The sequence below is a fragment of the Chrysemys picta genome, chromosome 5 (assembly GCF_011386835.1).
Source record: "Chrysemys picta bellii isolate R12L10 chromosome 5, ASM1138683v2, whole genome shotgun sequence".
NCBI lineage: Eukaryota > Metazoa > Chordata > Testudines > Emydidae > Chrysemys > Chrysemys picta.
The window spans coordinates 94,548,012-94,570,323 of NC_088795.1; the positions used below are offsets into that span (position 1 = coordinate 94,548,012).

The window sequence follows — 22,312 nt, forward strand, 5'->3', positions numbered from 1 at the left end:
GACAACAGTGACCTGGCAGACCTCCTCATCAAGAAATCTGTTACCAACCATGAGTGGTCACTGATGAATCCATCATCAACTCAATATTCCACCAGTGGGGAAACTGGTGTTTGCCACCAAGTACCCAAACTTCTATTCCAGAGGAGGCATGAACCAGCGATCTTTGCTGGGTGCCTTCCTTCTGCGATGGAATCAGGGCTTTCTTTACACCTTCCCACTGATCACACTAATCCCCAGGGTGATTGCCAAAGCCAGAGGAGACCAGGCAAGATTCACCCCATTCTCTATGGCTGAGACTGTGCTGACTGATGAATTTGATGCAGATGTCTGCACAACCCCTAATTAGGTTCCTGGATTGGCTAGACCTCTTGTCTCAAGATCAGGGTTCAATATTCCATCTACACCCAAAGTTTGGCAGCTGATGGTCTGGATGTTGACTGGATGAGCATCATGGAAAGGGACTACTCCTCATATGTTCAGGGAATACTGTCATGGAGTAGGACACTATCCACAAGGAAAACTTACTCCTCTAAATGGAAAAGATTCTCTATATGGATGGCCCAACATGGCTTACACCTGGTGCAGGATCTGATACCAAAGATTCTGGACTACTTGTTGGAATTAAAACACTCTGGACTTTCATTCAGTTGAGTTAAGGTTCATTTGGCTGCAATATCAGCATATCATCCACTGATAGTCACTTTTGATCTTCTCCCATCTGATGGCATCCAAATTTCTTAATGGCCTTATGCATGCCTACCCACTGGTTAGAGACTCTGCTCCAATGTGGGAGTTCAGTGCTGTCGTTCACAAACTTATGGAGCCTCCCTTCAAGTCCCTCTCGGAGTGTTCCATCCACCATCTTCCTCTCAAAACGGTTTTCCTGGTTGCCATCACTTCAGCCAGTGAGCTCCAGGGGCTCATGGCAGAACCTACATTCACCTCATTTCAGAGCAATAAGATGGTCCTGAAACCTCATGCAAAATTCCTCCCCAAGATGGTTTCAGAATTCCATCAACATACCTGTGTTTTTCCGAAAGCCACATTCCATCCCAGGGGAGAAGAAGCTCCATACCTTGGACGTATGCAGAACACTCCAATACAATGCTGACAGGACCAAATCATTCAAACAATCCTTACGTCAGTTTGTGACTACGGCTGGCTGCTCCAAAGGGTAAGCCACTTCATCCTAAAGACTTTCAAAATGGATAACACATTGTATCTCACTGTGCTGCCAACTGGCTGATGCCCTTCTGACAGTTAGGGCTTATTTTATCAGAGCTCAAGCGGCATTCTCAGCATGTCTCTGCAACATGCCAGTATCCAGACTCTGCAGGGCTGCTCGTGAAGTAAACTGCTCACATTTGTCAAACATTATGCACTGGACTTGGCTGCTAGAGCAGATGATAAGTTTGGGAGACTGTACTCCAATCTCTATTTGACTGATGATGTTGATACTCCTCATGTTCACCAACCTGAAGAAGATACTGCTTGCCAGTCACCTACAGTGGAATCCACAGTGACATGTACTCAAAGAAAGAACGATTATTACACCAGACCTTCTTGGTTCTTCAAGATGTAGTCAGTATGGATCACATGACTTCCTGCCCATAAGCGCTGACTTTTGCTTTTTCCCAGGGATGCTCCACCTCCGCTTCTTAACAGACATTACTATTAAAAATATTCTGAGCTTGCGCACATGAGGTACATGTACACTTAGAGTGGGATCCATACTGACTACAGCATCTTGAAGAACAACGTTACTGAAGGGTAAGTAACCATTCTTTCATCTTTTCAAAATTAAAGGAGTGTGGATGCATCTAAGAGAGGCAGAGAAGTTCTTAAATGATTTAGGATGTTGGTTTGGCTTCAAAAAACAGTTGAGCAGTAGTAGCACACTTGTGATATCATCAGAATAGATATGAGAAGGAGAGCAGTTAGTAACTTGCTACTTCATCCATATAATCCTCAAATGAATATTGGCTTACCATATTGCTGAATGAGAAAACATACCTTCCTTACATACCTTAAGGAAATGTAATTATGATCTTAATGCTGTCTCATTCTGTGAAAATAGAAATCCAATATGGAAGTAATCACAACTGGGTCTGATGCTTTCTAAAGACATGACAGACTGTGTTTATAGGAATTCAATGTGGATTGTATTATGATTAGAAGGAATCTGTACTGTACCCACAAATGGTAGCATACCAAGGACTTCAGAAAGGACCTCCCTTTGGGAGATTGATAGGAGGTAGCTGAGGCGTGGTGGTGGCAAGACTTTAAAAATATGTTTTAATGCCAAGATTTGTGACAATTTTGGAAGTCTGTAAAGATTTTTTCCTATCCTATGAGTTTCATTTTAGGATCAAGTGCTCTTGTAAAATAAAAAGACCAAAAATCTATTAGTTCCTGTATGTGCATACCATATTGTACTGTAGCAAATGTGGTAAAGATGTAAAACATACATCCTCTGCCATACCTCAGATGAAGTGAAGTCACCAAAAGAGTGAAAAGATACTCTTGATATACCTAGCTCAGTGTTAAGCTACATAAATTAGATTGTGAGCTCTTTGGTGACAGTGTCTTGTCTCTATTGTGTGCCTGCACAGTATCTGGTGCCCATGGACACTACTGCAGTACAAATGACAACTGTAATAATATGATTTTAAACTTGACTGACTGATAACATTATACACTTTTGAGTCTTTGTGTTCAAGAGCTGTTAATTGAGATAACTTTACAAAACAGCCAAAGCCACATAAAGGAGGTGACTTTCAATGCCAGCCTTGGCTGTGCCCTTAGCAAAGATTTTAGTTGGGTGGGGAGGACTCAGAGTCATACAGCACATAGATAGTAATAGAGATAGTAGAGCAGTAGGGATAGTATTCTGTGAGAGGAAATGTGGATGGGCCAAAGTTTCAAACACGGAAGCTCTCTGGTGAGGCGTAAGCTTTGCTGCATTTGGCTGTTGTATATACCTCTATAGCAGTGGTTCCCAACCTATTTACCATTGTGGGCTGCATATGTGTTTTATATGGGCCACATCCATAAAATATATATACTACCTGTATGGCCCTGAGAATGTCAGATAGGCCACAGTTGTGAGCTAATTGGGCCACAAACGACCCCCAGGACACAAGTTGAGAACCACTGCTCTATAGGCTGGTGGGCAGCTTCACTAGCCAAGGAAGGAAAACAAAGCTTTAGGCATTAGTCTTTTAAGGCCCTTTGTTTTATTGTCTACAAAACAAAAAGCAAATCAGTTGAAAAATACAGAGGTATAATTCCCACAGGCTTTCCCTGCTTTAACCAGCCAGGAGGCGAGAGGACATACCATTCCCCTTTGACCCAGCTTCTTATTCCTCTTATACTCTTCCCCAAATAGCCATGTGACAGGCTGAAAGCACTCCTCATGCACAGCCCAGAATCTGAGATATAAACTTTCTCACATATTAATTTAAACCTGGGGATAAGAAAAGAAAAAGGAAAAATTATGTTAAACACCAATGTGTTTTTTTCCACCTTAGAAATGTTTTAAACACTGGTGTCCAGCTGTAGTAGTGGAAATACTGGGGGCTCTATGCTCACTACAGAAAATACCTTAAAAATGACAAGTACTCTGGTGGTCTAACAGCAGATTGTTACTATACCATCTAATGAATTTGGGAACACTTTTAGTCTGTGTCTGTTAATCTGTAACTGTATCTTCTGACCACTACACTGTCACTTTTATTCCTCTACTAAATCATTATAGTAACAAGCTTTTATTGTTTTTTCTTCAGGTCAAACACCATGTCAGGAAGGGGACCAGAGATGTATTGATGCTTCCTGCCCTGATTCTTGTGGCACCTCTTCTTTCTGTGACATAAACAATAGCCAGACAAACTGTAGTAAGTAGAGCATGTATTTCCTGCCATTGTTGTCTCAGGGTACATTTCCAGAGCTTTCACTGTAATTGAATTTATGAAGATGTGATACAGTATACAGAAGGAAATAATATTTTCATTTCAGCTTAATTTGATGACTAATGGTTGCAAGTCTAGCAGTTAAGTTGTTGAAATGGTCTTGGTTAGGCCAAACCAGAAACAAATCTGTTATCTTGAATCATGACTAAGATGCCATGCACTTTTTAACATCTTTGACATTCGACCCTAATTTTTTTTCCTCAGCATATTTTCTTTGTTTTGTTCTGCTGTGTGGGTGTTCATTGTTGCAATTTGTTTAAATAAAGTTAAAGAACACTAAAATGTGCACAAAGGAAACAAAGTAAAGAGCATGACTCATGAATCAACATAGGTCTCCCTAGACAAAATACAGTCTAGTAAATCGCAAGTATGTACCTTAACAGGTGGCCAAACATAAGAATAATACAATATTAAGATTGACTCTGGACAGATGTTAAAATAGGCCAAGTGAGGCATGCATATAGAAGAGTTCAATTGGGTACTATGGTTTGAAGAGTAGTTTTAGAGAAAGATGAAAAGAAAGGGAGAAGAGTGTGGAGAGCGTGCCCTCTAGGAGTGGATTGTTCATAGGAAGTTTTCATAGAATATCAGGGTTGGAAGGGACCTCAGGAGTTCATCCAGTACAACCCCCTGCTCAAAGCAGGACTAATCCCCAACTAAATCATCCCAGCCAAGGTTTTGTCAAGCCTGACCTTAAAAACCTCTAAGGAAGGAGATTCCACCACCTCCCTAGATAATCCATTTCAGTGCTTCACCACCCTCCTAGTGAAAAAGTTTTTCCTAATATCCAACCTAAACCTCCTCCACTGCAACTTGAGACCATTACTCCTTGTTCTGTCATCTGCTACCACTGAGAACAGTCTAGATCCATCCTCTTTGGAACCTCCTTTCAGATAGTTGAAAGCAGCTATCAAATCCCCCCTCATTCTTCTCTTCTGCAGACTAAATAATCCCAGTTCCCTCAGCATCTCCTCATAAGTCATGTGCTCTAGGCTGCTAATCATTTTTGTTGCCCTCCGCTGGACTCTTTCCAATTTTTCCACATCCTCCTTGTAGTGTGGGGCTCAAAACTGGACACAGTACTCCAGATGAGGTCTCACCAATGCCGAATAGAGGGGAATGATCACGTCCCTCGATCTGCTGGCAATGCTCCTACTTATACAGCCCAAAATGCCATTTGCCTTCTTGGCAACAAGGGCACACTGTTGACTCATATCCAGCTTCTCGTCCACTGTAACCTATAGGTCCTTTTCTGCAGAACTGCTGCCTAGCTACTCGGTCCCTAGTCTGTAGCAGTGCATGGGATTCTTCTGTCCTAAATGCAGGACTCTGCACTTGTCCTTGTTGAACTTCATCAGATTTCTTTTGGCCCAATCCTCTAATTTGTCTAGGCCTCTCTGTATCCTATCCCTACCCTCCAGCGTATCTACCACTCTTTCCAGTTTAGTGTCATCTGCAAACTTGCTGAGGGTGCAATCCACGCCATCCTCCAGATCATTAATGAAGATATTGAACAAAACCGGCCTCAGGACCAACCCTTGGGACACTCCGCTTGATACCGGCTGCCAACTAGACATGGAGCCGTTGATCACTACCCGTTGAGCTTGATGATCTAGCCAGCTTTCTATCCACCTTATAGTTCATTCATCCATCCCATACTTCTTTAACTTGCTGACAAGAATACTGTGGAGGACCGTATCAAAAGCTTTGCTAAAGTCAAGGTATATCACATCCACTGTTTTGATTTATCGCCACCAGTGATTTGTTTACTGGGAGGATGCAAAATCATTTTGAGGAGTAAGTTGAACAGGTATGAAAGAAAATTTGGAAATTTATAAATTCAGGTTGGAATTATTTCAGTTGTAAATGAGCTATTGACTGGCTACCACTTTGGCTGTGCTTGGGAACCAGTCTCAGAGGGAAGGTGGTAATGATTTCCATATCATATTGGTATCAGACCTTAGATTTAGTGTAGTTAACTTCCACCCCCTCCCTAACCTATTTTGTGTAGTCTATGCACTTTGATTATTCAAGATATTGAGTGCCCTTAATTTAATTGAAGACAATGGGAGTTAAGGATGTTCAGCACTTCACAGAATTAGCCCTGAAGTAAGTATATTGACTTTGGCAGATCATGTAGGAAAAAGCCTGGGGGATTTGGGAATGTCATTCCCAAGGATCTTATTAATTATTTCAGAATTGCTTGGAGCATACCGCAATGTTAGCCAGCTATGACTTTGTAGCATCTGGCATGATTGATAAGTTGTCTTAGTTTTATGTTTAATGGTGCATGGGGTATCAGAAGGGCTGTCTCACAGCAGCATTGTTGCAGCAGTGTCTGTCCCAGCTCTCTCCAGCTGCTGCTGGTAGCAATAGTGCCAGTGTTCCATGACTTTGAGGGATGACCATCTCCTCAATCAAAGGTCCTCCTGCAAAAGGTCTGTTTACTTGGGCTGTGATGAATTTGGCTATAGTGATATAGTTTTCCTAAGAATAGGCATATTATTAGTTTGAGCCGTTGTTTCCCAGCTGTTCTTTGATCATAAGAAGTATGTTATAGCTTTCATATGCTACTGCTGAAAGAGTTTCGGGCTTTAGATTTAGACTCTGGGTTATGAGTTTACTAGTCTGACAATTTCAAATTTAATCAAGATGAAACATATTCTACAGGTAGCTGGCCTCAATGAGACATTTTTGGAATATGCACATCGGTTTATTTTTAAAGGGGGCAAAAATGATTTTTGATCAAGTATTTTTCTTTATTTCTAACCGGTTTTACCATAAAGAAACTTATTTTTAAAGAATAACCTGTTACAGGCATCATCCCCATGTAAAACATGACTGACGTCTGTCCAGTAACTTTGGAAAATAGTGAGAGCAGGGGCTACATTTCAAAGCATTCAGTATGGACTGAATGCCCTCCGGTCATCATAATTTCCAATCCATTTAGGCTGACATTGTAATGTAGCCATGGCATCTTTTTAATGACAGTACAGTTGTCTTAGATGCTTCTTTTGAGAGTGTCTCGAAGGGAGCTGATGGAGATGTTACTGTCATATCAGACATCCTCATATCTAATATAATTAATGCTTTTATTCAGATCTGGGCCTAATATTTTGTTAGTGGATGAGGCAAATTATTTTTTATTGTATATTTTAAAAATATTTTAACAGTTATCCTGGTCCTGCGTTGGTGCTGGAGGCTAGACTAGGTGGACCTCCCGAGGTCTCTCACATCCCTGCATTTCTATGATATTTCTATAAGATTTTGGCTTAAGATGACAAATGCAAGGGATTTTATTATTTGTCCCTTGCTCATTAGTTTGTGCTTGGAGATAAGGGTTTATTTCCTATTAAACTATAGAATATACTTCAAAAGGAAATAATATGGTTCTATTACTAGCAGAGTGAATAAAAATCAATGATTTAAAAAAATCTGATTTTTTAAATTTAAATTAAAGCCAATTTTATTTTGAAAAAATAAACCTATTTAAAATTAAATTTGAAATTAACATCCTATTTTGAGGCCTACGTTTATAATCTATTAAAATCTTTTCAATAAATAAATAAAACAAATAATAACAATACATATTTGCTGCCAAGTTTTAAAGAAAGTGAAGCCACTGAACTGGTGGAAGTCACTGGGTAAGCACCTCAAACCAAAGTGTGCAGAAATGCTAAACCAACTTTTGACAGCAGTAGCTTCTTCTGCAGGTGCAGAGAGAATATTTTCTTCATGTCAGTGTATTCAATTAGGGCAGGTCTTCACTACGGGGGGGTCGATTTAATATACGCAAATTCAGCTACACGAATAGCGTAGCTGAATTCGACCTATCAGAGCCAACTTACCCCACTGTGAGGACGGCAGCAAAATCGACCTCCGCGGCTCCCCGTCGACGGTGCTTACTCCCACCTCCCCTGATGGAGTAAGAGTGTCGATTCGGGGATTGATTGTTGCGTCCCGACGAGATGCGATAATTCGATCCCCGCGAGATCGATTTCTACCCGCCGATTCAGGCGGGTAGTGTAGACCTAGCCTTAGTTCAGTTCAATGTCTAGTTCAGTCAAAGCTAAGAAACCAACTGGGAGTTGAAAGAACAGGAAAGCTTGTTTTCTTTTTTTAATCTATGATTAAAAAGTAGGCGTAAGAGGAAGAGATCTACTAGTTCCAAAATCCTGAAGGACATAGTTCCCAGAAATATTCAGGTCGTTCACTAACTATATATAATACTTCCTTTGTTTAATAATTTTTTTAGTTTTAAATGCAAAACATGTTTTGATTTTTTTCTTGTGTATCCAGAATATTTAAGGTACTTTTATTTAATTAAAATAAAATGCTCCTTTTGAGCATTTGTCATTCAATTTGAATTTCCATTCAAAGAGCGTGACACAAATCACAAGCAAAATTTTAATCATTTAATAAATTCAAAACGCATTATTCACTATTTTCTATCAGAGGTTCTCAAACTTTGGGTTGGGACCCCAAAGTGGGTCATGACCCCATTTTAACGGGGTCACCAGGTCTGGCTTAGACTTGCTGGGGCCCAGGGCCAAAGCCCAAGCCTGAGAGCTTCAGCCGTCGGTGGCAGGACTAAGTTTACAGGCCCCCTGCCTGGGGCTGAAGCCCCTTGGGCTTCGGCTTTGGGCCCCCGGCCTGGGGCAGCGGGGCTTTGACTTTGCCCCCCTGGCCCTTGGGTAGCGGGGCTTGGGAGGGCTCAGACTTTGGTCCCCCCTCCTGTGGTCCTTTAGTAGTTTTTGTTGTCAGAAGGGGGTCGCGGTGCGATGAAGTTTGAGAACCCCTGTTCTAACAATAAAAAATGTAGAAATTAAGAGACTTAATAAATATAAATTAAGTCATGTAATTATTGAAATAAATCTGTATGGATAGTATAATTCCTGGTTAGCAAAAATAAGTACCAAATTTAGTATAAAGGTTCTATTTAGGTGCAAGTCAACATGATTTAATGGTTACCAATCAATGAGAATCAACCATTCTTTAGGAAAATAACAAGGGCTGTCAAGCGATTAAAAAAATTAATCACGATTAATCACACTGTTAAACAATAATGGAATGCCATTTATTTAAATATTTTTGGTTGTTTTCTACATTTTCAAATATATTGATTTCAGTTACAACACAGAATACAAAGTGTATAGTGCTCACTTTATATTTATTTTTTATTACAAATATTTGCACTGTAAAAAACAAAAATAGTATTTTTCAGTTCACTTCATACAAGTACTGTAGTGCAATCTCTTTATCATGAAAGTTGAACTTACAAATGTAGAATTATGTACAAAAAATAACTGCATTGAAGAACAAAAGAATGTAAAACTTTAGCGCCTACAAGTCCACTGAGTCCTACTTTAGCCAATTGCTCAGACAAACAAATTTGGTTACAATTTGCAGGAGATAATGCTCCCCACTTCTTGTTTACAGTGTCACCTGAAAGTGAGAGCAGGGGTTTGCATGGCAGTGTTGAGGCCGATGTTGCAAGATATTTACGTGCCAGATGCACTAAAGATTCATATGTCTCTTCCTCTTCAATCACCATTCCGTAGGACATGCATCCATGCTGATAATGGGTTCTGCTCGATAACAATCCAAAGCAGAGCGGCCCGATGCATGTTCATTTTCATCATCTGAGTCAGATGCCACCAGCAGACGGTTGATTTTCTTTTTTTAGTGGTTCTGTAGTTTCCACATCTGAGTGTTGCTATTTTAAGACTTCTGAAAGCATGTTCCACACCTCGTCCCTCTCATATTTTGGAAAACACTTCTGATTCTTAAACCTTGGGTCAAGTGCTGTAGCTATTTTTAGAAATCTCACATTGGTATCTTCTTTGTGTTTTGTCAAATCTGCAGTGAAAGTGTTCTTAAAACAAACATGCTGGGTCATCATCTGAGACTACTATAACATGAAATATATGGTACAATGTAGGTAAAACAGAGCTGAAGACATACAGTTCTTCCCCAAGGAGTTCAGTCACAAATTTAATTAACGCATTATTTTTTAATGAGCATCATCAGCATGGAAGCATATCCTCTGGAATGGTGGACAAAGCATGAAGGGGCATACGAATGTTTAGCATATCTGGCACATAAATACTTTGCAACACCGCTACAAAAGTGCCATGCGAATGCGTGTTCTGACTTTCAGGTGACATTGTAAATAAGAAGCAGGCAGCAGCATCTCCTATAAATGTAAACAAACTTGTCTGTCTTAGAGATTGGCTGAACAAGAAGTAAGACTGAGTGGACTTGCAGGCTCTAAGTTTTACATTCTTTTGTTTGTGAGAGCAGTTATGTAACAAAAAAAAATCTACATTTGTAAGTTACACTTTCATGATAAAGAGATTGCACTACAGTACTTGTATGAGGTGAATTGAAAAATCCTATTTCTTTTGTTTCTCATTTTTACAGTGCAAGTATTTCTAATAAAAATAATACAAAGTGAGCACTGTACACTTTGTATTCTTTGTTGTAATAGAAATCAATATATTTGAAAATGTAGAAAAAAATCCCAAAATATTTAATAAATTTCAGTTGGTATTTTATTGTTTAACGGTCCGATTAATCGCTATTAATTTTTTAATTGTGATTAATTTTTTTGAGTTAATCGCATGAGTTAACTGTGATTAATTAACAGCTCTAAAAATAACTAAAAGGCACAAATGCAAAACAATATTTAAATTGATGATTTAAATCAATGTTTCCAGCTTGCTGATTTAAACTTGATTGACAATTTAAATTGCTTTGATTTAAATCAGTCCACCATGATTAATAGAGTCCTGTAAAACTGAACTGAACAACTAGGTGATGGACTGCATGATCTAATTCAGTGGTTCTCAAACTTTAGCAACCCAAGGACCCCTATTTTGATTTAAAAATTTTGGCGGACCCCAAACCCTTCCTGCTCATCCCCAGGCCCTGACCCCACTCCACCTCTTCCCCCAGGCCCACCCCTGGCTCACCTCTTCCCGCCCCTGCTCCACCCCTGCCCTTTCTCTTTCCCCATTCTTTACGCATCTTCCCCTGAGCGCACCTTGTCCCCGCTCCTCCCCCTCCTTCCCAGTGCCTCCTGCACACTGGGGAACAGCTGTTCCCTGGCGTGCAGGAGGCACTGGGAGGGAGGAGGAGGAGTTGAGGGAGGAAAGAGGAGGAGTTGATCACTGGGGACCATGGACCCCAGTTTGAGAAATGCTGATCTAATTGATCTTTTCTAGTTTTAATTTCTATTTCTTCCAAACATGAGTAGAAATCCTATTAATATTAATAGGAAATACACATGTATGTCGAGAAGACAATCGGTCTCTCCTGCAGCCTAGATTAAATTTATATTATATAAATTCTTAGAAAGTTTACATGTATTTACATTTGCAACCTATATTAGTGTATCTGACTTTCATAATGAAGAATCACAAATTCATACCAAATCTCAATGCATAGAAGCCAGCAACTACCACCACATCAGCAACTACACACCACACCACAGAAACACTAACCCAGGAACAAATTCCTGTAACAAACCCTGTTGCCTACTCTGTCCCCATATCTACTCCAGCAACACAATCAGAGGACCCAGCCACATGAGCCACAGCATCGGGGGCTCATTCACCTGCACATCTACTAATGTGATATATGCCATCATGTGGCCTTAGAGGTTTTTAAGATCAGGCTTGACAAAGCCCTGGCTGGGATGATTTAGTTGGGGATTGGTCCTGCTTTGAGCAGGGGGTTGGACTAGATGCAGGGACGGCTCTAGGTTTTTTGCTGCGGGTATGTGTGGGGGGGAGAAGAGCCCAGGGCTGGGGGGGGCAGGAGATGCAGGTGGGGGGAGAGCCCAGGGCTGGGGCAGCAGAGGGGTGCAGGTGGGGGCCAGAGCTGGGGCAGCAGGGGGTGTGGGCAGGGGAGCGTCCAGGGCTGGGGCAACATGGGGCTGCGGGGGGAGCCCAGGGCTGGGGTGGGGGGCGGCAAAAAACCTAGAGCTGACTTTGTCCCTACCATTCACAGCAAGCTGCAGCATGAGGTTTCAGTTCCACACTTCTTCCCCCTCCCTTTCCTGTTAATTGCGGCCGAGGGAATACTGGGAAATGTAGTTCTTTCCCTGCTCCAGGGCTGGCTCTATAGGCAGGGAGCTAACCAAGGAACTACAGCTCCCAGGGCTCCCTGTTGGTTCTCAGCTCCCATGCTGGATTCTTGCGCCCCTGCAAATTTGCCGCACCAAGCAACTGCTTGCTTTACTGGTGCCTAGAGCCGGCCCTGACTAGATGATCTCCTGAGGTCCCTTCCAACCCCGATATTCTATGATTCTATGTGCCAGCAATGCCCTTTGCCATGTACATTGGCCAAACCGGACAGTCTCTACGTAAAAGAATAAATGGACACAAATCAGACATCAGGAATGGTAACATACAAAAGCCAGTAGGAGAACACTTCAATCTCCCTGGACATTCAGTAACAGATTCAAAAGTAGCCATCCTTCAACAAAAAAAACATCAAAAACAGACTTCAAAGAGAAACTGGAGAGCTACAATTCATTTGCAAATTTAACACCATTAATTTGGGCTTGAATAGGGACTGGGAGTGGCTGGCTCACTATAAAAGCAATTTTCCCTCTTTTGGTATTGACACCTCCTCATCAATGATGGGGAATGGACCACATCCACCCTGACTGAATTGGCCTTGTTAACATTGGTTCTCCATTTATAAGGTATCTCGCTTCTCTTCATGTGTCAGTATATTTATGCCTGCATCTGTAATTTTCACTCCGTGCATCTGAAGAAGTGGGTTTTTTTACCCACGAAAGCTTATGCCCAAATAAATCTGTTAGTCTTTAATGCAGGCAGGGGACTGGACTCGATGACCTCTTGAGGTCCCTTCCAGTCCTAGAATCTATGAATAAGATGCCACCAGACTCCTCGTTGTTTCAATGCATAAAAAAAGGAACACTATGAAAATAAATGCAAACATTTCAACAATATGAAGAAATTCAGTTGTGTATTCAGTGTATGTATGTGTGTGAGGAGAAACCATTGTAAGAAAGAGAAGTGGTAGAGGCAGTGCCAGAAAGTGAAGAATCAGGTTTCTCAGAGACCCAGGAGATGGAGGGACCAGGAGGTGAAGATATAGATGGAGGGGGTATACCAGAAGCAGCAGCAGGAGAGCAAGGAAGGGGGCTGGGGTGGATGTTGCTGGAGACAAAGAAGAAAGGCAGAAGATTGTGTGTATGTGGTGGGGGGCGGAGGAGGTGTATGAACTGATTATATGTGTGAATGTGAGAAATGGAAGAGAGATGGAGGTGGACAGAGCAACAGGTGAGAGGTGACTGGTCATGAGTCTATCAGTTATACTGTTATACTATTCCATGAGTCTATCAGTTATACTGTTGATCAATAGTGCAAAGAATCAGTTAAGCTGTGAAGCAGTTAGAGGGGAATGAATGATAGTAAGCACTAAATACGTAGACTCAACAGTAAGATGAATAAGCTGTTCAGAACCCAAGAAAAATACTTCTATGCAATCAAGAGTTTGCTGTCTAGGTGCACAAAGCAAATCAATTTCAGGTCTTTTTATCTGTCTCAACTCCACAAAATAATCTCATTCCAGACCACACACTATTAAGAGAATCTGGAATTGAATTTGACCTCCCCTTACCCTTTCTCAGTATTCTTGCCATACGTGCTATAAATATTTACATTTTCAGGCAGTATTGTCACATTAACATCATGTGACTAAGGTGGCTTGAGAGGTTTCCATCATGGTTTTATGCCATAATTACTGTCAATTCTAAGTCTGAGCTATGTTTTAATTTCCAAACATAAAACGTGTTTTACTTGCAGTTGAGGATGAGGAAAAAAACCCCTAAATCTACTACATGTTATAGTTGATAATTTAAATACAAAATAGAGAATTCCCTGTTAAGATTCCTATGGATTCTGTGTCCACATGGGAGCCAACAACTTTTTGCCACTCATTCCCATCTAGATTCAGCTAGAAAACAACTTAACTTCAAGGGCAATAAGTATGGTTTCAGCTGTATGCATTTATGAATTTAGAAATACTATTGACTTGTGCTAGTGCACAACCAAGTCAGGTCATAATGGACAACCTAACATGCTCCAAAATTGGATCTCCCTACACTACATTGCATGGCACAACATACACAGTTGAATGAAGGCAGTGTGTCAAGGCAGTGTGTGTCAAGGTCCGACACAGACCAAAACTAGATCTCAGGAATTCCTACTGTCATCTGAGTCTTTCTTGTATTAGAGAGGTGACTGCTAAAGGAGGTTGCACTAGGAACTGTCAGGTCAGACAAGATTATCAGATACTACTGAATCTTCTTTCAAATCTCTCCTCAAGACTCACCTATATAATGATACTTACAGTAAACTGTGAACTGATAATGGCTAGGCATGTGGCCAGCGTAGATTACTAACATCATTAACATATCTTGTTTGTTTACAGAGCTAATCAAAACTTTTTTCCAATGAAATATGGGGTATCAAATGATACAAAATTCTTCCTGGAAAATTTTCATTTAAAAAAATATTCATTTAAATGAAACAAAATGTTAATTTTGATTCAATTCTAAATGAAAGCTTTAATCTCAAATTGAATTAAAATGAATTATTTGTTTTAATTTTTAAAATATTTTTCCTTTTCTTTTGATAAAATGAATTTTTTTTTTAAAGTCCAGATTTTCCATTTCTTTAACAGTTTTTCTTGGGAAATACTTATAATTCTCTGACCAGCCCTATTTATGTTATAAAACCCCTCAAAACCTGCTAATTAAACATATAGCTAGCCTGCATGACCGTGCATACTTGTTACCCTTGTTCTCCCCCCATGTATCTTCCTGTTTTGTTAATTACATTTGCTTGTCTTAAACTGTAAGCTTGTGGGGGCAGTGACTGCCTCTTTCTATGTGTTTGTACAGTGCCTAGTCCAATGGGACTCCATCTTGATCGGGGCTTCAGGGTACAGTGTAATAGAAATAATATTCTTTATTCTGTTAAACAGTCTTGTTAATTTGGGAGTGGGAGGAATGTTGATGGAATGCTTTCCAATCTGCTGTATTTTGATAGTTCTACATAAAAACTCTTGATGTTTAAAGAGTTATTAGCTGAAAAGAATTAGCTCATGTAATAGTTTATTTGTTCCTTTTTATAAATGAGCGTCCAAAAGTTATGATACAGAAAGACCTTGGTAAGTATAAATATGAAGGTTGTGATTAACTGACTAGCTGTGTAGAGATCCAAGTCTCCTTCCCTTGCTGACGTGACTAATCTCATATGGACCACTGCACTCAAGGACCTGTAGTTATTATAAACTACATCTTTATATTAAAGATTAGAGAGGCTAATGGTCACTTGGTGAAACTCCACAAGCCACCTTGGGCTATGTAAAACAAGACCTACTTTAGGAGGCCAGAGAGAGTATAACCGGTTTAAATAATCAGAATCTTGTAATTATTTATTTTGGGTTTCATCTCGTTTTACAGAATGTGTGTTCTTTTCTTTCAAAAGGTCAGTGTGAACCAATTACTCTGGAACTCTGCATGAACCTGCCTTACAACTATACTAACTACCCAAACTACTTGGGCCATAGGACTCAGAAGGAAGCCTCTATCAGCTGGGAATCTTCCCTTTTTCCAGCCTTGGTTCAGACTAACTGCTACAAGTACCTTATGTTTTTTGCCTGTACAATCTTGGTGCCAAAATGTGACCCTCAAACGAATCAGCGTATCCCACCCTGCAGGTAATGTGATTGCTTCCTAACTGGATTCTTGACTAGTTTCATTCAGCACCATATGTATCTTTCTTAAAGGCTAACTCTGCTTCCATTGAAATCAGCAGAAGTTTTGCTTTTGACTTCAGTAGGATCAGGATTGGGCCCATATTTTGCAAAGTGAAAGGAGTGTACTTCTTTATGTACGTGTGATTATTTTTTGAAGTTTTTGAAATATTTAATGACATAGGTAAAAGAATAGCAATTCCATTAAGTTTTCTATTTTAAACTATGTATATACAATCTTATAAATCAGTGGCTCTCAAACTTTTTTTACTGGTGATCCCTTTCACATAGCAAGCCTCCGAGTGCGACCCCCTTATAAATTAAAAACACTTTTTAATATATTTAACACCATTATAAATGCTGGAGCAAAGCGGGGCTTGGGGTGGAGGTTGACAGCTCGCGACCCCCCCGTAATAACCTCGCAACCCCTTCAGGGGTCCCGACCCCCAGTTTGAGAACTCCTGTTATAAAATATTCTATTGCTCTAATCCTTTGTTAGATATTAGATAAGAATTGCACCAATAGTAGGGGTATAAAAACACACAGCAAATGAAGAGTGTAGCTAGAAATACAAGTATTCATAATAGTGCTTAGCTCGTATGGAAAGCTTTATATATTCAAAGCAAATATTAACTAATGAAAGACGATATTTGAATGTGATGGTCACTTTTCCAAAATTGGAGAGCAAGTACTGTAGAAATATAGTCCAGTTTTGCCCCATTGTTTTTTATGTACAAACTAAAATGCTTCTTAGTCTATCAGTGCAAGGACTTTTCTGTTTTCTTATTAAATAAGTATCACTAAGGTCCAATATATTAAAGTCTCAATTGAAAGAAGACTGTATTGAAAATTACTGTATGTGTCCTATCATATGTGCTGGAACTAGGAGTGCTGGAGATGCTGCCACACCCTTTGGCTTGAAGTGGTTTCCATTATATACAGGCTCTCAGCACCCGCACTGTAAAAATTGTTTGAGCACACCAGTATCCTGTGGTTTCCTACATTATAACACTGGGAGGCTATCTAGAGGTATTCCTCTAAAGTTGGCAAATTGATCACTAGGCAAAGAAACATTGTCAATTTTCTAGTGGAAGCTAATAATAATTCATAGTGAAAACTCATAAGGCACCACTAATTGATATGCTTAATTCCCACATGGGAATCTACTGTAATTGGAAAGTTAGAATAATGCACATGGTATAGAGACCGAATTAAATGACGAACTCTAACAGATCAGGAAGACTTATTAAAGTGACCTGCTGAAACATAGTCCACGTGTGTGATAACCAAAACCTTTTCTTTAAAAGTCATCCCAGTTTTTAAAAGCCAGAATTAATTGTTGCATAGTTGTTGTTTTTTTTTTTTTTAAATAAAGGGACAACAATTAGATTGACTGCTCTTCAGGGCAGGGAGGGATTGTCTTTGTCTACCTAGCAAATTAGGGGCTTAATAATACTAGCTTTAGTCACAAAATTTCAGTTGTTTTAAAAAAAACAGCTTTACAAAAAACTAATGTTAGTAGAATTATTTTCATATAGGTCTCGAGTTTTTCTGTCCTATCCTAGATCATAAACAGAATTATTTTTATCAAGAGAAGTTACCACAGGGATCAGCATTGGGATTTGTAATGTTAAGTGTTGCCATTAAAATATGGACTAAGTAGTAAATTGTTATATTTGATTGATTCACAGATTATACTGATTTAGGAAGAACTTTGGACACAGTAATAGATAGAAATAAAAAAATTATTTGGAAGCTATAAAGAAATGGATTCATCCTAGTGGACTGTGATTTAACTTGGGTAAATGCAAGAGACAGAAATATAAATTATGTATTTTTAAATATTTAATTGCTGTCTGAAGCTCTTAAAAAGCAGACTATTTATTTACTTTCCCTTGGAAAATTCTAAGAATAGACTATTTTCCTAGAATCTGCTTCAGCCTTTACAAATTAAGCACACCCTTGTTCAATGATAGCAGTGATTAATTGGTTTGAATAGTGCATACACTTTGTATTTGACCTGTCTTTTTCTGTAAACATTAAACAAAATTCAGCTAATGTAATTTTCCCTGCGATAAACTTTCTAAGTCCAAGTGCAATTTACAACCTTGGATTTCAAATTCACATTGTAATCATACATCTGTTATAACATATACCCATCTGATGAATATAAGATTTATTGACATTGGGGATACTCAGCTCCGTTTTCTATTCTAGGTAATACTGATCAGCAATTTTATTTCTGTTTTCTAGGTATATAACATATGCCCCTGCTTTATGAAGAGCACCTAATTTATCACCTTTTCATTATTATTTTGATCATTATGCTTTATTTTTAGTGTAGAAGACTTTGAAGAAGGTCACGTATAATAAAGGGAACACGTTGAACCAGTTTTTGAAAATTAAGATGGCTATTATTGAGGCAACTTACTGATCTGTCATGTATGATTTCAAATTCTGTGCAATGTGACTCACCTTTAATAAGGCATTTGTGGTATCAGCCCTGGTCCTGTTAACTGAACAGTACATAGCACTTCTGCAGCGACAAAGGGCATGATCCTTCAAGCCCTCCACATTCAGAGCTTCCCTGCCAAGATTTTGAGATTACATTATTTTTATTTGCAAGTAGTTTCTAGTGATTTTGATTGTTTGATCAATCAGGTCTGTGGCATAAAGAATGTGCTGGCAGCAACAGATTTCTGGGAAGACTAAATTTCCTCACGACTGATGTCATTTAGATGTTCCCATCATTTTGTGCAGTGTCACCCCTGTATTTGAATTAATGGCATTTTGCAGAGATCAAGGAAATATTTCGTAGTGGCGTAGCTACAGTGGTGCAAGTGGTGCAATGCTCTGACACTTCACCTGGCAAATGGGGTCACAATGCCACTCACTCCAATTTAGCTCCTATGGCATGGGGTGAGTAGGGAGTGTTGGAGCTCAGTGGGTGAGGTGTTGGGGGTGGAATTGGGAAGGGGGTCCCTTACTTATTCTTGCAAGAGGGCCCTCTGGGGTCTTGTTACACCACTTTTATTTCAGTTTACTTTTAAATGAGTTTAATATTTATGGAAGGTGCTAGATTGAAAATCCTGGAAACTGAAGTCCCTGATTTAATACAAAATAGAGAGAGCTGCCTCACTGCTTTGCCAGTGACCATCATCCTTGTTCTCTGCTACCCATTTCTTCCTTGGACTTTCTGTTGGCTCTGCCAAACTAGTGTGGTAGTTTGTCTCCACTTTGTTGTGGTTGCCTATTAACTAAGAACAAGATTCAGACCACCAGTTCATTTCACACACACTGCCAAATAGCCAGCAAATGTCAACCTTGGTCAATACAACCAAGACCAGGTTTGAACTAGTGACCTAGAAGTAAAAAAAAGCCTCTGTATTCTGTTACCAAGCCTCTAATCCATCCAGTACCCCAGAAGGAAGACATTTTATTGGAACAGCAAAAGGCAATATTATTGTTCCTCTAAATCATGTGCTGTTTTTTCTTGCTATATTGCAAAGAGCTAACATCTGCACTGTTATTGGCTTCAGACATCTATTTGACATGTTAACTGCATTTTACTTATTCCCCCAAAATTAAAACTGAATGTCTTGCGGCAATTATTGGAAACTGTCTCCTCCGAGAGAAGGTTGGTTTTTTGAAGGGGTGAGGTTGAAGGAGCAGGGACATGTTGAAGGCACAAGTTACTCAGATGTTTCAGTAAACTAGACCAAAACTTTTAAAATCTACTTTATTGTTTTCATGGCTCTGGCTGTCATCAGAAAATAAGGAGAGCAGAAAACTCTGGAATTCAGAATGTTGAGGCCAAACTAAAAAACAATGTAGGTCAACTGTTCAAATGTGATTTGAATCAACACAGAGTAGTAAGCTTGTTTGGAGGAGAGGCACATCTAAAAGGAAACAGATTACTGCTGAGCCATAACAAAGCAAGTTGATTGAAGACCATTCTTATAAAATGAATCTCTTTATAGTACACTGTGCCTCATTTCAAGTGGGCACAGAAATAGAGTTCATTCTAAGTGAATCCTGTTACAGTCACAAGTAAAATAGCTGAATAGTTTTCTGTGGCTAACTAAAAAGAATATGCAGATGCCATTTGCCTTTACAAAAGATGACTGCCATTATCCACTCTAGTTTCCAGCTCTTGCCACACAGGCAACTGATTTTGCAACTTTTCTCTGCAGAATGCACTGTACACACATACACCTCTAAAATACATACACACTTCATTCTTACTATTTAAATGAAGGGTTCAGGCACAGAAACAAAAACAAACCTTCTTTTTTTTAAACTCGCCCCCCAAACCAAATTAAATTTGAGAATAATACTGAAAATATTATGATGTCAGTATATGCATTGTTGGCACAGTATGTATGACCTTGGTTTAAACAGCATGTTAAGTTTTGGTCACTCCTTTTCAAAAGTGACAGAGCAGAAGGAGAAGTCGTCCAGAAAAGGACCATGAAAATAATTAGTAACATGGAATGACTTCCATATATGAGCCAAGATTAAAAAGATCAGTGCTGTTTAGTACAGAGAAGAAGCAAATTAGAGGTGATGTGACAGAAGCACACAAAATATAGAGAAGGTAAATTGGACCTTCCTGTTAAATAACTTTCTCATAATATAAGAACTAAGGGTACATTCACTGAAGTTGAAAGGCAACATGTACAACTGATAAAATAAAACCCTTTTTTGCACAATACACAATTAACCTGTGGAACTCACTGAAAAAAGATATAATTGGAACAAAGACCTTTGTAAAATTCAAAAAAAAGACTGGACCATTCCATGAATATAAGAATATCATCTGCAGTTACTCAGCTAGAATAAAATTTTTATAGCTATATCAGCCCCTGATACAGGACATAAGCCAATCAATAATTGCCTGTGGTTAGGAGGAAGCTTCGCCTATAGACAAGTTATTGCAAAATTTCCAATTATGGGTTTTCTTTCCATTCAATTGAAGTATTTGGTACTGACCATTCTGAGAGACAGGATACTAGTCTAGATGGACTATTGATTTGATCTGCTATGGCAATTCCTATGTTTCTATGATGGAAAATAAATATTCAAAATCAACACAATTTTCTTGCCTCTATAGCCTGATACAAATGTTGATGGTTAAAGTGACCACACCCTCAAAACTAGGTCACGTTGTCTCAAACCATTTTACAAAATTCACTGAAGTCTTTTGCTCTTTTGTTTTCCAGGTTTGAAATCCCTAGACAGCCTGGAACCACAGGTTCAAATACAGGCAGGGTTGATTCAGCCCTGCAACCATCTGTGCAGTAGATAGTGTACTACAGCCTGTGAGTGGGTCTCTGAGAAGAGACCTTAAAAATACAGAACCTGCCTGTTCTCTATGAACTTTAAAAGTTCCTATGGCACTTCTTTGTAAGATAAGGCATATGATCCAGTGTCCCTGGTCAAAAATTTCTTTTCCCTGCTAGTTGTTATGCAATGTGCTATGGCTGCTACCCTCCACATCACAAGAGGCAATATTTCATTGGTGCAGTATGTACGCTCTTTGTGAAGTGCTTTGGCATCCTTCAGGAGGATGGTCTCAGTGTAGCTGTGAAACATTAGTGTTGTTACAAGCAACAGAGGGTCCTGTGGCACCTTTGAGACTAACAAAAGTATTGGGAGCATAAGCTTTCATGGGTAAGAACCTCACAACAAGACTTGCATCTGAAGAAGTGAGGTTCTTACCCACAAAAGCTTATGCTCCCAATACTTCTGTTAGTCTCAAAGGTGCCACAGGACCCTCTGTTGCTTTTTACAGATTCAGACTAACACGGCTACCCCTCTGATACTTGATAGTATTGTTACACTGATTCATTTAAGAATTTCTTCTAGAAGAATATCTTTCCCTGAGCTCTCTGCATAGAAAGGAGTTTAGTATCTTTTGCTTTAAGAAAGGCTTCTCTGTCATTTCCATCTGAGTGAAGGGTGTTTGTAAGAAACTTTACAATTGCTATTGTGACTTTTATGGTATGACTCAGGTAATAGTTTGCTTACCATAATTTTCTTAACAAAAATATCAGCAGTGATGAAACATTTTAATATATTTTTCTTTAGTCTAAGGAAAATTAAATGCATGTAAGAAAAGTTTTCTGTCATATAAGGAAGATTAACAGCTTCCCCCCCTCCCCCATCTTCAAATCCTCAGCTAGGAGTGCTAGTTTCCAGCAATAGTTGGTAACCTGTCATGACATGTTTTTCCACCCTATGTCTTTACTCACCCTCTCCAATTCATTCCTCCAGGACGCTGTGTGAGCATTCCAAAGAACGCTGTGAATCTGTGCTTGGAATTGTGGGCCTGCAGTGGCCAGAAGACACAGATTGCACTCAGTTCCCAGAAGAAAACTCAGACAACCGAACCTGCCTAACACCTGATGAGGATGTGGAAGGTTACTAGTTAGATTATTTATAATTGGATATTGAATATAAATTTGTCGCTTGCCATAAGTTAGTGATCCCATTTCATACTTTAATACACCCTCTTTAAATTATATTATGTCAAGTAGGTGAAT

The 22,312-nt window shown here is 39.4% G+C and overlaps 1 protein-coding gene across 33 annotated transcripts in view; it reads left to right on the forward strand.

Annotated features, from left to right (window-relative positions):
* CORIN (corin, serine peptidase) overlaps positions 1-22,312 on the forward strand; it is a 286,238-nt gene that overhangs the window by 189,711 nt on the left and 74,215 nt on the right. For all 33 annotated transcript variants that reach the window (XR_010601891.1, XR_010601892.1, XR_010601894.1 and 30 more), the window contains 3 exons: positions 3,786-3,893; positions 15,500-15,731; positions 22,044-22,189. Coding sequence is in view for 29 of the 33 variants with exons in the window: in XM_065598101.1 (XP_065454173.1) it covers positions 3,786-3,893; positions 15,500-15,731; positions 22,044-22,189 (486 nt within the window). In the remaining 4 variants the exon portion in view is untranslated. The remainder of the gene's footprint in view (positions 1-3,785; positions 3,894-15,499; positions 15,732-22,043; positions 22,190-22,312) is intronic.